General features: G+C 37.4%; 1 protein-coding gene across 1 annotated transcript in view; it reads left to right on the top strand.

Annotated features, from left to right (window-relative positions):
- Positions 1 to 16,906, top strand: part of DTHD1 (death domain containing 1) — a 68,098-nt gene that overhangs the window by 23,497 nt on the left and 27,695 nt on the right. The window contains exons 5-7 of the mRNA XM_005866850.2: positions 8,825 to 8,989; positions 11,113 to 11,402; positions 15,652 to 15,896. Coding sequence (XP_005866912.1) covers positions 8,825 to 8,989; positions 11,113 to 11,402; positions 15,652 to 15,896 — 700 coding nt within the window. The remainder of the gene's footprint in view (positions 1 to 8,824; positions 8,990 to 11,112; positions 11,403 to 15,651; positions 15,897 to 16,906) is intronic.

Raw genomic sequence — 16,906 nt, 5'->3', positions numbered from 1 at the left:
TACATTTTCTTTAATGATTAGTGCTTTTTGTCCTGATGCTAAAATCTTCCATTTCCTGAAATTACAAAAATGTTCATCTTTGTTACCACATAATTTTAAAGGTTTGAATTTTATATGGCTGCAATTCATCTGAAATTGATGATTTTTGCATGCAGTGTGATGTAGGAATTTAATTTTCCGTGTGGCTAACATATTCTCCCAGCATTGCTATTGAATGGTTCTTCCTTTCACCAACAATCTGCAATGCTTCCTCTGTCATATAACAAATTTCCTTATTCTGAACTATTCCACTGACCAGTTTTTAAATATAGTTTTGAGCAAATCTAATACTGTTTTAATAATTACAGCTTTATAAGTTGCTATCTGGTAGTTAAATCATATCATGTTCTTCTTTAGGAGAACTTTTTTTTTGGTAATGTTACCATTTATATAAAATAGAATCCGTTTGTCAAGGTCCACAGAACAAATGTTGGGATTTTTATTGTAATTGCCTCTGACCTATAGGCCAATTTTTGGGTAAAATAAAATATTTACCATATTGAGAGTTTCTATCTATTACAATAATACTAGTATATGCTTCTATTTGTGTAGTTATCTGTTTCCCAATGAAGTGTTAGAAAAGTTGCCATATAGGTACTACACAGGCTTTGCTAGATATTCCTAGATACTTGATAGTTTAGGCTGCTATTAAAAATAGCATTTAATTTTTTTTTTGCTTTTTATTTGTTGGAGATACATTTATAAATGAATATAGTGGATTTTCTGCAATGGTATTGAAGCCAGCATCTTTCTAAACCCTCTCATTATTTCTAATTTTTTTTTTTTGAGAATTCCTTCAAGTTTTGTATGTAAACTCTTACATCATCCTCAGGCAATGACAGTTTTTTTTTTCCCTTTCAGTCATCACATTTAAGTCTTTAATCTGTGTTTAGTTAATTTTTGTATATGGTTTCAAAAAGGAGTCCAATTTCATTCTTCTGCATGTGTATGCCCAGTTTTCCCAAAGCCATTTAGTAAAGAGTCTCCTTTTTCTATTGTGTTTGTGGCATCCTTGTCAAAGATCAGTCAATGATAGAAGTGTGGACTTGTTTCTAGGCTCTCGATCCTGTTCCAATTGGTCTATATGTCTGTTTTTATGTCAGTATCTTAGTGTTATTATTACTGTAGCTTTGCAATATATTTTGAAATCAGGAAGTGTGATGCTTACAGCTTTATTTATTTATAATTTTTTTTGCTTATGATTACTTTGGCTATTCAGGTTCTCTTTTGGTTCTATATCTATATGCATTTTAGGATTGTTTTTTCTATTTCAGTAAAGAATGCCTTTGGGAATTTTATAGTTTGTATTGAAGCTATAGACCACTTTGGGCAGTATGGACATTTTAATATTATTAATTCTTCTAATCCATGAGCATGGGATGTCTTTCCATTTGTCTGTGTATACATTTTCTTAAAATAGAATTTTGCTGGGTGCTTCAGTTATCTATTTCTGCATAACCAACTACTCTAAACAACAACTATTTTATTATTTCTCACGATTCTGTGGGTTGTTTGGGGTCTCAACGGAGTGGTTCTCATGTTGATCTTGCTTGGGGTTTGTTAAGCATTCCAGATATTTTAGTGTCTGAGGGTGGGGAATCCAAGATGGCTTTATTCACATGTCCGGAGCCTTATAGTGATAGCGGGAAGCCTGGGACCAGCTGATATGCAGAAATGGTTGTGCTTCTTTCTCTCTCCATGTAATTCCAAGGCCTTTTTCTTCCATCTGACTTATCCATATGGCCTCTTTCTGCCATCGGGTCTTTCCAGAAGGATAGCTGGACTACTTACATGGAGTATCAGGGCTTCAAAAAGCACAAAAGCTGGGGCTACTAGTCTTTCTTAATTCTGGAGTCTGGAATTATCATATCATCAGTTCTGTAACTTTCTACTGGTTCAAGTGAGTCACAGAGGGAACTCTGCTTCATTGTGGGAGAGTGCTACACAAGGGCATGAAAACTGAGAGGGATGTTTTGCTCTTTGGAGACCAGCTAAGGCATAAGATTTAGATTGATTTTTTTCTCATTTCTTTGGGGGATATTGTCGCCACTGTTTATGGATTTTAAAAAAATCAATGTTTTTAAGACTGCAGTGAATTTAATTTTCATGACTTTATGGGTGATCTGCTTTATCTTGCTGGCTGCTTTTCAGATCTTTTCTTGGTATTTGATGTTCTGCATTTTTCTATTTGTATCTAGATATGAATTTTAAAAGCCTTTTCTGAATGCAATACATCCGTGTTTCTTGAAGAATGAATTTCTGTCTTTTCTGAAAAATCCTTATATGTTTTCTAATCAAATATTGCCTCTAATCCATTTATTTATTCGGTACTTCTGGGTTTCCAATTAGATGTATATTAAGCCATCTCTTTCTAAATTCCACATTTCCTTTCTTCTCTTCCATTTTCCTTTCTCTGTGTGTTATAGCCAAAGTAATTTCTTCACAATCCAGTTCAAATGCCACAAACAGTGTATACTTTTAAAATAGAATTTTAATCTATTATTGAGTTATTATTTTCAGCAATTATACATGTTATGTATTAAGATTCTATTTAGCTTTTATCCAAATCTCCTCAGTCATTCTTGACAGCCTCTTGCTGCCTGCTTGTTTTTATGATACTGTCCTTTATCATATTAAGGTTTTCATATATAGTTGTTTTCATTCTGTATCTACGAATTCTGATATTGGTCGTCTTTGAGGACGTTGCCAGTTGCTTCTGCTGTCACTCATGGTATTTACCTCGTGTTTGGGACTTTGTTTCTGAGCATGCATGGATGAGAATTCTGCATGAATGGAGCTGTTTTTCTCCAGATGATATTTGTTCCTGTCTCTGCTGAGAACCAGGTGCTGCATCCTTGAGACTGCATTAGCCTCCTTGAGAATCTTGGCTAAGGTCTCAAGTTGGCCTTATATGGGTAGAATCCCAAGAATCACAGTTCTTGCTCTGCTCACTTGATTATCACTTGCGCTTTTCTTCTCCCATAACTACATTATTGGAAAGAAATCGGTCCTCCTAGTAATCCCATCATCCCTGTCCAATTGCCCCTCATCTTCAACCCTAGCTTCATACATTTTTTGGAAGGGAGTTTTGGACATTCCTTTATAATTCCTTCTGCTTATGCAAGCCCGAAAATATATTGTAAAGCTTGTTTATCAGGACCTAGTTTCTTTAGAATTTGGGGGGAGGGGAGAGGTCACAGATTACTTACTCTCAATTTACTATTTATAATCCTGGGTTTTGTATGTTAAATTTATAATGTATTAGAGATTCAAACTAAACAGAATTATTTTTTATTTATTATATTTATTGACAAATAAAATGGTAAGATATTTAAAACATACATCATGGTGATTTTAAATGTGTATACATTGTGAAAGGATTCCTCCCATCTAGTTAGTTAACACATACATCACCTCACATATTTATCTCTTATTTATTTATTTATTTATGTTGGTGAGAACATTTAAATTGTACCTTCTTAGCAAATTTCAATTATATAATACAGTGTTATCAACTGCAGTCACCATGTTTTACATTAAGAAATGGTAATTTTATAAATAGTAACATCACACATGCTGTATCTTCCTTTGTACTCAACAGCCAGTACTATATTATCAACGCAGGTTGACATTTAATAAAGTGAAATGATTTCAGCAAAATTCTGAAGCAAATGAATGCTTACTGAGCAAATATGACTTTTCACATTTATTCAACTTGGAGGTAGTATACTAGAAATATTTTGAATTTATTATATGCCATTGTAATTACAAGCATATAATATTACCTGTAGTTTAAAAAAAACCATATGAAAACAAATTTAATTTTAGTTTTCAAAAAAAAAATAAACTATCACTCAAAATAACCAACACAATATTAAAGAAGAACAAAGCTGGAGGACTGACACTTCCTGACTATAAGACTGGTATAAGATTGGTATAAAGCTATACCAATGAAGACAGAGTGGTATTGCTAAAAAAAATAGGCAAATAGATCAATGAAACAGAATAGAGAATCTAGCAATAGATCCACATAAATATAATCAATTGATCTTTTGTAAAGGTGGCTTTTCAACAAATGGTGCTGGAACAAGTGGACATCTAGACACAGACCTTATCTTTCATAAAATAACTCAAAATTGATTATAAAGATAAATGTAAAATGCAAAACTATAAAATTCCTAGACTATAATAACATAGGTAAAAATCCAGATGATCCTTGATATGGTGATGACTTTTTAGATATAACACCAAAAGTACAATCCATAAAAAATAATTGATATGCTGGACTTCATTAAATTAAAAACTTATGCTCTAGGAAAGACAATGTAAACAGAATGAGAAGATGAGTCACAGATTGGGAGAAATTTTTTTGCAAAAGACACATCTGATAAAGAACTCTTAAAACTCATCAGTAAGAAAACAAAGAACCTGATTTTTAAAATGGGCCAAAGACCTTAATGGACACATCATCAAAGAAGTTAACAGTTGGCAAATAAGGATATGGAAAGACTCTACATCATATGTCACCAGTGAGAAGCAAATTAAAACAACAATGAGGTACCATGACATTTTTATTAGAATGGCCAAAATCCAGAACACTGACAACCTGAAATGCTGGTGAGGATGTAGAGCAGCAAAATTCTCACTTGTTGCTTGTATGAATGCAAAATGGTACAGCTACTTTGGAAGACAGTTTGTTGGTTTCTTACAAAACTAAACATATGCTTTCCACAACATTCAGCAATAGCACTCCTTGGTATTTACCCAAGGGAGTAGAATACTATGTTCACACAAAAACCTGCACAAAGATATTAGAGCAGCTTTATTCATAATTGCCCAAACTTGGAAGCAACTAAGGTGTCATTCAGTAGGTGAATGGATAAATAATAACTGTACAACAAAATATTATCCAGTGCCTTAAACTAATGAACTATCAAGCCACAGAAAGACAGGGAGAAATCTTACACGCATATTGCTAAGTGAAAGAACCCAAACTGAAAATGCTTCATACTATATGGCACATACTATATGATATTTTGGAAAAGGCAAAACTATGGAGGCAGTAAAAAGATCAGTAGCTGCCAGAGGCTGGGGTTGGGGAGGGATGAATAGGCAAAGCATGGAGGATTTCTAGGGTGGTGAAAATACTCTGTATGATGATGGATACATGTCATTATACATTTTTCCAAATCACAACACTATGCACTTTGGATGATTATGATATGTCAATGTAGGTCGACCAGTTGATACAAACACACCACTCTGGTGGGGGATGTTGATAATGGAGAAGGCTATGCATGTGTGGGCCCGAAATATATAGGAAATCTCTATATCTTCCTCTCAATTTTTCTATGAACCTATAACTGTTTAAAAAAAATAAAATGTAAAAAATGTAAAAGAAATTGTCCTGGAAAAGTTCTCAGTAATGTAAAAGAAATTGTCCTGGAAAAGTTCTACTTGTGGAAACAAAAGAATGAGGTGTTTTGGAGCGGATCTTTTTTGAGTGTCCTTTAATTGTGAGGCATTAGGCATTTATCCAGGTCAGAAAGGCAGCCTGGAGCTGACACCTGTTGCTTTGTCTACCCTGCCACTTTATTTTGGAGGAATTACATCACAAATTCTAGAAACTGTCCTTTGTATCTATATGGATTTAATGGGATCTTTCATATTTTTCAATGACCCTGTTCATTATAATTGAGCACTTGACCCCAAATGGGCTGATTATAATTCCCTAAATGCTTGAATCTAGGACATAGGAAGAGTCTTGAACTCAAGAAGTAGCAAGGTCAGTTATTTTTAAATAAACAAATTCAATTAATAGAGGTTGAATATGTTTCATAGAATTCTTAGTACATCAGAATGTTATCTCTGAGTAGGGGCAAGTGCTATCACTGCTCTGCTATACTAGTTGTCAAAGTTTGCTAATAGCATACAGGGTAGAGCAAAAGTAGGTTTACAGTTGCATGAATTTCGTGTACCATGCTACTAGTAAATAATAATAGAAGAATCTATGTTTTGTATACTCACAACTGTAAACCTGCATTTGCCACACCCATATATAAATGGAAGCATTTATTTGTAGAGTTAAGAACAGCTGGGATAAGTAAGAATGCCACCAAATCATTTAATTTCAATATGAATTCTATCTATAGTAGTTAAGTCTAAATTTGGGGTGATGGATGTGTTAACTAACTTTATTGTGGTAGTCATTTCACAATAAATGCATGCATCAAATCATCACATTGTACACCTGTAACTTACACAATGTTATATGTCAATTATATCGCAAGAAAGCTGGAAAGTTGAAGTCTAAATTTGATTTTTATATCATTAAGGACTCTTGATTTTAAGTGATAGAAAAAAATAAAGATTTTTTAAAATAGAATTCTTTGATGCATATAATTAAAAATCTGGGATTATATTTATCTTTATGTATTTCTTGAACCAGAATGAGCTCAATGTCTCACTTCTCTGTCTTCCCTGTGCCAATTCCATTCTCTGTCATGCTCAACCTTTATACTGCAATGTGGCTACATCTTCATAATCCCAAGATCAGTGGAAAAGAGGAAGTTCTTCTCCCCCGCATTAAATATAAAGATCCAGAGTGTTATTCTAAATATAAATCTGTCACAAACCCATCACTGAACAGACCACTGGGCCCATAGGAAGATCTAATATACAGGGCAGGTTAGCCTAGGTTATGGCATGATAAGCAAAAACCTAATAACCCAATAGCTGTAACAACAGTCCTTATGTCTCTCACAGGCTCTGTGGCCATCAGAGGCAGGGTGCTTCTTAGTCATCCTCACCCCCGGACTCACCCTGAAGGGCAACCACTGTCTGCTGCTGTCATGGTGGCAGAAGAAAGAGTTTGGCTGGACCCACATTAGCAACCATATGCCTCACCTCACAGTGACATATACTTCCTTTATTCACTATTCATTAACCAGACAGAATAGTCACAAGCCCCGCTCAACCACTGGGGACAAGGAAGTACAACCCTTACCATGTACTCAGAATGGGAAACTTTATTTTTTTTGCCAAACAGCATTAATAAATGCCTAATGCACTATTTGGCTCAAGTTATATACCCACCTAGACCTGGGAGCATAGTCAGCCCCACTACAATTGAGACCCTATATGTCTTCACAAAAAAATATAGCCTATTGGTAGAAAAAAGTGATAGTTGCCATCAGAAAACAAAACAAAACAAAACAAAAAACCCAATATCACATTTAATTAAGTCAGTTTCTAGTAAATGACCAAAGTTTTGGATTCAGTATGAGTGTATTTTCCTATGCTAGTAAATTATTAACATGAAGAGTTATAAACCAAAAGCCAAAAACTAAATGTCATTTTCTCCCCATCCTCCTAATTCTAATCTGGTTGACCCCTGAAGGATCAACACAGTCTAAAGTTTTCACAGTAGACATTTTAAATCTAGTTCAGTTGCTAATTTATAGGTCATAAACAGCGCAACCTGTGACGCTAAGGTAGTTTTAAACCCATAACTAATTCTATTAAAAAATAAAGATGTGTGAGTCACACTTGGGTTTTCATTTTTTAGTACCTAGCTAGAATGGTTCTTTTCGTTGTAGTTGCAGCATCATTAGATTGGGGGTTTTATTTTTCCTGCAAGATGTTCAGTATCAAGGGTTTTCTTCCTTTGGTTGTGAAGAACAGATATCCATTTAAGTGAATTAAAAAAAAAAAAAGGAATCTACTGTAAGGCTACCATAGGTAATCTCTGTTTTCTCCATCTCTAGGACTATGCTGACTTTTTTCATTTTCATTTTTCTCTTCTTCTTCCTTAGCATCTGCCCTTCCATTTTCTTTCATAATGATCTCTCTGCTCGTTCACTTTCATAGCCCAGAGCATGACAATCAAAGGACAATGACAAGTTACAATCTCTAGACCTTTTAGTCAAATTCCAAAGAAAAAGAATCAAATTCACTGGGTGTTGGAAACTGGTCTTCTGTTAGTCAAATCAGTTCTGTTTGGGGGGAAAGTGTCACATGGTACATGTCACTGCTTCTTTCAGGGCTTTTGGGTGGGGTCAGTTAAGCAAGAAGAATTGTATAGAAAGCTAATTGGCTATGACTACTGTAGGAATTAGAATGCAAATATTAATACCACTTATGGTTACTGCAATTATAAGTGCTTTAAATATTAACTTATTGAATCCTATAATGCAGATACTATGATTGGTCTCATATTAGAGATAAGAAAACTGAGATACAGAGAGATTTAAAAAAAAAAACTCGCCAATGGTCATGCAGTTACTGAAAGTAGGCAGTCTTGTTCAGAGTCTGTGGTCTTACCTTTCATGCTATACTACTACTCAACTATCCTAAAGCATCCGAGTTTACATCAGAGAGTTTATTAATGTTTTGGGGGCTGTACTCTTAACTCTTTTGCCAGTAGTAAAATGCTTCTCAATCTCCAAAACTCATGTGGAATATTAGGAATATCAGTATTTTCACTTTGCGGGCTTCCCTGAGTACCTTCCTTCTGCTGCTAAACCACCGTGCACTGATTACCTTAATTTCCACACGGATTACTTTGTTCTGTAATGGAATAATATTATAATACTATGAGGTTCGGTAGAGCAAGGGTGATATGTTTCTTATCTTTATATTCCTGGTGCACAGCATAATTAGTGGCACATGGTATATACTTAATGAATTGTTATTAAATTATTCACTTAATGAAAAACATAAATGCACTAACTACGATTTGTGCTATATAGATTTTACCAATTTCTCTTCTGCTATCATTAAATAGGACAAAAAGTGCTTCTATAAGAAAACCCGGGAACAATGCCTGTGAATCTTTGAAATTACTGGGATTCAGAAGCCGAGACAGTGGCTGGTTTGGGCTTGATGGTGTTGCGGTGAGAACCATGCAGAGTGGCTTGATATCATTTGAATTGTGTGAACACTTAGAGAGGTAATACAATAGTAAACAATAAAAAGCTGATGATGTTCTATCCCAATGATTTATTATTGGTTTTACGGAAATGGGATCATAGGATTACATTTTTATTCTTCAGATAGGAGTATGAATAGTCCCTTAGGGTGTGCTTAAAATGCAAACCAGAGCTGACATGAATATGCTATCTGTAATTTCATTTATGATAGTTTAATAACTGCTTTTGGAAACCACTCATAACTTAGATTTATTTTTACAGGTTGCTTCTAACTCCAAAATAGTTTTAAAATAGCACCTTCATTTCTGAAATTCCATGACGATAGTAATTAACTGTTCATAGTATGCTCATCTCATAACTATGTATTTATAAACTGAATTTGTTATTTCAGTGTCCTCATTTTGCTTTCTCATTTCCATGCTTTCTAGACAGCTCATTATGAGAAGAGCTTTAGACCACTTGAAGGTTGATGAGAAGTAGACATTCATAAAGAGAGGGCAATCATATGTCCAAAGATAGACTTTACTTCATAATGGAACAGCTTGTGTCTACAATTGTCTTGGGTCAGGTTCGAGTCTAAGATGTAAATGCAAATGATTTATTGAAAAAGGGCCCTCAGGTGAATCCTGAAAGGAAATAAAAGAAACAACGAGGCTTTGCAGTGTGACTACCAAGGTGCCTGGCTTTCCACCCCTGTGTCAGTCAGTCCTTGTCTCTGGGCGTGGGGATGCTTTGGATTGAAGGTTCCTACCGGGCAGTTTCCTGGAGAAGGGCTGGATGATGGATGATCCAACCAAGGGGTGGGGTCTGTATTAATTTGCTAGGCTCCCAGAATAAAGTAGCAAAAAACTGGGAAACTTAAACAACAGAATTTTATCGCCTTAGTTCTGGACGCTAGAAGTCCAAAGTCAAGGTGTTGTTAGCAAGGTGCATTCCTTTTGAGGACTGTGAAAGAAGGACCTGTTCCAAGGCTTTCTCTTTGGCTTGTAGATTGCTGTTGTTATGTCCACCAGGCATTGATTCTGTATGCATATCTTTGTGCCCCCAATTCCTCTTTTTATGGCATCAGTCATATCAGATTGGGGCCCATCTTAATGACCTCACATTAACTTCACCTCTGTAGACCCTATCTCCAAATAAGGTCACATTCTGAGGTACTGGGTTTTAGGATTTCAACATATGGATTTGGGTAGAGGGGACACAATTCAACTCATAATAATTCAAACCATCATAATAATCCTTACAACACCTGACAGAGAGGAATATTTCAACCCCTAGTTATTCTGAATCTTATTGCTAGTAAATAGATTATTTTGATTATCATTCTCTTCTATATTTTGAAATACTTATTAGTAATAAGTATTACTTATTAGTAATGCTAATTAAAATATAATTTAAAATATGCTGCCATATTTAGAGCTGGGCTGAGACTACAAAATTTCTTTGTTTAAGAACATCTGTTTTAGAATTTGGTTTGATTTGAGCTGGTTTCCTGACTGCCCAGAGTTTCATTAAAGTCATTCATGAATCTAACCAGTTGGTCATCAGAATGCTTGATTTTGCCCTAGCCGGTTTGGCTCAGTGGATAGAACCACGGACTGAAGGGTCCCAGGTTTGATTCTGGTCAAGGGCACATGCCTGGGTTGCAGGCTCTATCCCCAGTGGGGGCGTGCAGGAGGCAGCTGATCAATGATTCTCTCTTTTTTAAAAAAAAATATATATATTATTTATTTTTTACAGAGAGGAGGGGAGAGGGATAGAGAGTTAGAAACATCTATGAGAGAGAAACATCGATCAATTGCCTCTTGCACGCCCCCTACTGGGGATGTGCCCACAACCAAGGTACATGCCCTTGACCTGAATCAAACCTGGGACCCTTGAGTCTGCAGGCTGACACTCTATCCGCTTAGCCAAACCGGTTAGGGCATCAATGATTCTCTCTTATCATTCATGTCCCTATCTCTCCCTCTCCCTTCCTCTCTGAAATCAATAAAGGTATATTTAAAAAAAATTTTTTTAAAGAATGCTTGATTTTAAAGGAAATTTAGATGATAATGGCTCCTTTCGTGGGTGTTTTTAGTCATCAGTCATATTTTTGAGACTGTATGTTTCCCTTCGGTCATGCCTCTTCTCTCCCATGCAGGTTTATTGTGGTCCACCTGTCCTCCATTGTGGACAATAGCCATTTGGTTTCTTTTGTGAAATCTTTAGAGGAAGCCATGCTCAGCACCAGTGCCTGCATTGTACTGTGTCACCAGAAAGACAGTCCACACCGAGTGGTTATCTCAGTGGTGCCTTCTAAAGATCTAAACCAGGAGCTTAGGAACTTGCGCTTGGAAGCCTGCAGTGGTCCTCCAGAGCCATCTCGCCATTTCCAGGTGAAAGAAGGAGAACAACTTCTTTTAAGGTTTACTGGAAACATATTTGCTTCAAGTAAGTATAAAGACATCTTTTTGCATATTCTACAGGCTATCAGCCACAAACTTCGGAAGGAGTCTGCTCAACTTGTATTCCTAGGAAAACTTCTGAGGACTGAGGGGCTTCTGAAGAGCAGGGAGAAAGAAACTCACTTACTTCTTTCTTTCAAGTCTCTTCCTTTGCTTTTTAGGGGAGGCATTTTCCTTTATGGGCAGACTCTAAGTGATACTCTTAGAAATCGTCTTCTCTATGATTACTCTCTGAGTCCATGCTAGGGTCATCTCTTTCCTACACCAAAGCAGTTGCCTCCAAAATACTCCTCTTTCTCCACTATTAGTCACAGGAAATCCATTTCCATATTGTGACTACAGTGACCTCTTATAAATAATACTTTATTACTCTCCTGATTAAAACCTTATGATTGGGGAGACCAAGATGGCGGCATAGGTAAACACCGCAGACTGCTGCCGCAAACAACCACTTCAAAAATACAACTAACAGGAAATCCATTTCCATATTGTGACTACAGTGACCTCTTATAAATAATACTTTATTACTCTCCTGATTAAAACCTTATGATTACCTCCTATTCTACTTAAAATAATACCCAAATCTTGTTGTCTTACAATCTAACCTGGGGTCAACAGACTCCTAAGAGATATGTGGATAGAACTATATTCCAGTACAACTGTCTTATTTATAATTCCACTTATTTTATTTTACATATTTAAAAGACTGCTCTGAGAAGGAATCAACAGGTTTCACCAAAGTCCAAAAGGGTTCATGGCACAAAAGTGGGCTGGAACCTCTAACCTGGTGACATACCCCTGCTTCCTGCTGATCCTCATATTTATCTAGTGTTGTTGTTTTTTTTAATCTAGTGCTTTTTGTTTCCACTATAAATCTTGCCACAAGTTGGAAATATTTTACTTATTTAATTGTTTACTTATGTTTCATTCATATGCTCATGCTGTGTCCTAGTTCATCAAAGGCTTTCAATAAATGTGATGATGCTGAGAAAAAACAAACAGGGTGAGTGAATCTGAGAGGGGGCAGGAGAGGTGAGAGAAGTGAGGGAATCAATGAGAAAGAAGAGAGAAAAGGAAATGAAGAGAATGAGAAAAGGAAGGAAAAGGAGAACAGAGAGAAAACAGCTGAGTAAGAGAAGAGAAAAAGATTCGGGGGGAGCTGCCATCACAGAAATTTTTATTTATTTATTAATTCAACCCCTTCTCTTCTCTAACTCCTTTCTTTGAGGTGGAATAGAATCTAACAGGTATGCATATAAAAATGAGGTGTGAGTTCTAGCTGGTTTGGCTCAGTGGATAGAGTGTCAGCCTGCGGGATGAATGGTCCCAGGTTCGATTCCAATCAAGGACACATGCCTGGGTTGCGGGCTCAATCCCCAGTAGGGGGCATGCAGGAGGCAGCTAATCAATTATTCTCATCATTGATGATTCTATCTCTCTCTCCCTCTCCCTGCCTCTCTGAACTCAATAAAAAATATTTAAAAAAAAAAGATGCGGTGTGAGGGAGAATGCAGAGATAGGTTTCTGGGCCAGCAGTCTTGTAATAGACATGACTTGGAGTAATATTCTCTGTTGACTTTTAATGCTACCTATTTTTCTCCCTGATTCTGGAAATTACTGCAAGCCCCATGGGCTCTTTGTTGCATCAAAAATGATGCAGCTTGAAGGCGAGGCTGTTGTTTTTCTGATGTCTCTGATGTAAGTGAGAACCAAAGTGTCCCAATTTGAAGTATCTCTTCCACTCTCACATGCAGAGTCTCAGCCATCTGAGTCAGCTGCCAGGACTTAGAGAGTGTCAAGGATGTCAGAAAAGGGAAAAGGGAGGAGAAGAGGGGGAGGAAGGAAGGGTGGAAGAAACCCTTCTTCCTACTTGGCAGCCGGAGCAGGAATCATGGTGTCCACCGTGGGACAATCTCTCTAAGAACAGAGAGTCAAAAACTGGAAGTGGACCACCCAAATGAATGATGCAAATGATTTTCCTGTAATACTTGGGGCAGCAGCTGTGTTTACCTACTGCCCTAAACAGGAGTGAGTTACTGTGCTTCTTATGGGCAGTGGCACTGCGTGTACTTTTGCCTGTAATGCCAGGGAGCATGTGCTAAAACAAGAGTTCCTGAAGATAGCCAGTGTGTGTGCAATTCCCCCTGAATGAGGAACAGAGAAGAGCTCATCTTCACTCAAAGAAAATGAGTCAGGCAGGATGCCAGAATCAGTTCTGCTTTGTCTTTTCTAGAAACCCATGTTCAGTTCTGGAGTCTCACTGCTTTTTTTGTTTTTTCTCTATTTAAGAGAAGCCACGAGTAAGGAATTGCTATTCATCCTGGCATCAGGGCCTGGGTCCTTTCTGTGAATCTCATGAAGTCAGAGGCTGTCTGCCTAGGGTTCTCCTCCCCACCCATCCCACCCCTACCTGCAACTATCTCCGCCTGCATCTTCATCTCTCACCTTGATGATCGTGTTCAGAGATGCCTTCTTTCCAGTCCTTATTTTACTTCTTCAGAGTCTATGTGCTTCTTTTTTTTTTGTGGACCTCGCCATAGATGCAATCTTCTACTTATTCATTTAATTGTTGGTCATTGACAGTTTCTCTGACTCAGTCTCACGAAGGGAGGGTGCGTCTTGTTATCAAGCACCATTCAATCCCCAGCACCTAGGACGGTGCCTGACAGTTAGAAGGAGTGTATTGAGTATTTGTTGGAAGAATGAAGACAAAAACGTTTGAAAGTACTTAACACAATAGCATTGTGCAATTAAGTGTTTAAAACTTTAGTACATTTAGATGACTGCTCTCTGAGAAATGTCAAAATCTCTATATTCATTATGTAAAATAGAGATGACTTCTTTGAGTGAGGACCATGGGACATGGATTTTATTTAACGTCTAAGAGAAAAATAGATCGATAGGCAGTCCCCTTAGTCTTTATATTGACCTTTGGCATTCCGCACACAAGCCAGAGTGTGCATTGTCTCGGTCAGAGCTGTCAATTCAGCACGTAAGCTTTTTACTGAATGACATGGGAGCCCCCAGTGCTTACAAAATCCAGAAGGTGCTGGGAAGTGGGCAGACCAAATTTAAGTGGGCTACTTTTGTCATACAAATCCAAAACTATGAAAAATTCTGCTTCTTATCATTTGCTATCATTTATTGAGCACATTATAGGCAAGGCCCTATGCCAAATATTTTTTATCCATATTATCTCGCTTTATTCCCAGAACAAACCTAGGAGGTAAGTTTTATTCCTCCCTTTTTAAAGATAAGAATGTTAAGTAAAGCTCGAAGTAGCTCAGGGATATGAAAGAACTGGATAAATATGACAGCGTACGAAAGTAGTAGAGGCTGGACTGGGGTCTATATCTTTATGGCAAAAACATATTATAACTGCTGCATTATACCTGGCTAAGGGTAATGCAGACATTGCCTTAGGGAACGTGGTAGTGTCTGTTTATGGTTGCTGTGATGAAGCAAAATAATCCTGATTGTCATGGTAAGACCCCCATGGGTGAAAGGTTATGTTTACTAAAGCTTCATTATTTTCAGTGTGCAATGTGAAGACTTTGGCATATCATTGTTTGGGGGAATTCACCAGGTTTTAATAGAAATTCCACAAATGTGACTCTAATAACCATTTCATGTAGAAGTTTTCAAACAGCACTGCCTATTTCTGCGATGGTGGAATATTTTACCTCTGCACTGCCCAGTAATGTAGCTACTGGACAATTTTGGCTAGTGAACATTTGAAATGTGGTTAGAGTGACTAAGGAATTGCATTTTAACTTTAATTAATTGTAACTTTAATTTAAAAAGCCACAAGTTGCTAAGTGGCACCGGATCTGGAGTGTCACTACGAGGTCATGATAGTGTGCACTATGATATAGAAAGGGGAAAGGAAAAAAAATAACAATTCTTGAAAGGTGAAAATAATTTTTTAAACACAGGGTGAGCTGACTATTTCTAATTTTTTCTTGGTATAGCAAAATGGAATAGAAAATGGAAGATTATTAGACCTAGAAGCAGGTGGAGATTCCTTGGTCTAATTACAGATAAGAAATCTTTTGAGTAATTTACACAGTCTCAGGGTCTATTGCTGCTGCTTTGTCAGGATATATTTTGACAAGAGGTAATGACACCAAAAACGCTTTAAGTGCATTAAAGAATTATATGACTATTTGGATTTTTAAAATTTAAGACAAATTGGTATATCTTACTAATAACAAGTGCATTTTACTTCTATGTAGGCAATGGGAAGGATTATGGAAAAGACTACAAGCTTATTTTTCATTTACAAAGAAAACCCAGGCTGGAACTCCAAATCAAAGAGGTGGATGAATTTGGCAACTACAGCTGCTCTCATTATAAGGGCACTGTTGTAGTTTACAAGCTACCTAAACAAAAGACAATGCACAACTTGGACCAATCTCTCATACTTAATGAAAACCATTATCAGTTGCCAGTGTGTAAATTACCATTGAGACTACCAAAGGTGAGTTCTTTTACTTCCCTAATTACCATATTTTGTTAATTATTTGTAATGCTCTAGCACAATCAAAACTTCTGCACACGGATACTTGAAGTTAAAAGGAAAGGTAACAATAAAGTTGATAAGGAAGAAGTGGGTAGCAACAATTTTAGAGTGTAGAATGCATACCAGGGTTCCCACTTTCATATAAACTTTCTAACAGGAACAATTCAAGTTGAGTTGATCCTATAGTATGTAGTTAATGACTATGGAAATCATGTCATTCAGTTTCTGGAACTGCATTTGAGTGACTGGGAGATCATTATGAAAACATTGGATATATTTTGGAGTACAACCCTTTGAGGAAAAATCATGTGGTGAGGATGGAAATGACATCACAATATTTTCACCAAGGTTTACCAAATCCTGCACATTTTTTTAAAGAGTTAATTACTCTTATTTAAAACTAGAGGCCTGGTGCACAAAATTCAGTCTGGCCTACTCCCTCTCACAGTCTGGAGCCCTCAGGGATGTCTGACTGGTGGCTTAGGCCTGCTCCCCGTGGGCCTAAGCCATCAGTCAGACAACCTTAGCGCTGCCGTGGAGGCAGGAGAGGCTCCTGCCATCGCCACTGTGCTCTCCAGCCTTGAGCCCAGCTTCTGGCTGAGCAGGGGAGTACACTGATCACCAGGGGGCAGCTCCTGAATTGAGCGTCTGCCACCTAGTGGAAAGTGCGCATCTTAGCAACTGGTCGTTCTGCTGTTCAGTCGATTTACATATTAGCCTTTTATTATATAGGACTAGAGGCCCGGTGCACAAAAATTTGTGCACTGGTGTGGGGGGGAGGGTCCCCTCAGCCTCACTTGTGCCCTCTCACAGTCTGGGACCCCTCGGGAGATAACGACCTGCTGGCTTAGGCCCGCTCCCGGGTGGCAGAGGGCAGGCCCAATCCCTAGGTGCAGCCCCTGGTCGGGCTCAGAGCAGGGCTGATTGGGGGGTTGGGGCACCGCCCCCTGTCACACTCAAGGCAGGGT

The sequence above is a fragment of the Myotis brandtii genome, unplaced genomic scaffold (genome assembly GCF_000412655.1).
Source record: "Myotis brandtii unplaced genomic scaffold, ASM41265v1 scaffold238, whole genome shotgun sequence".
NCBI lineage: Eukaryota > Metazoa > Chordata > Mammalia > Chiroptera > Vespertilionidae > Myotis > Myotis brandtii.
Note: the sequence above shows the minus strand (reverse complement) of the source record. Positions and strands in the feature narration are given on the sequence as shown.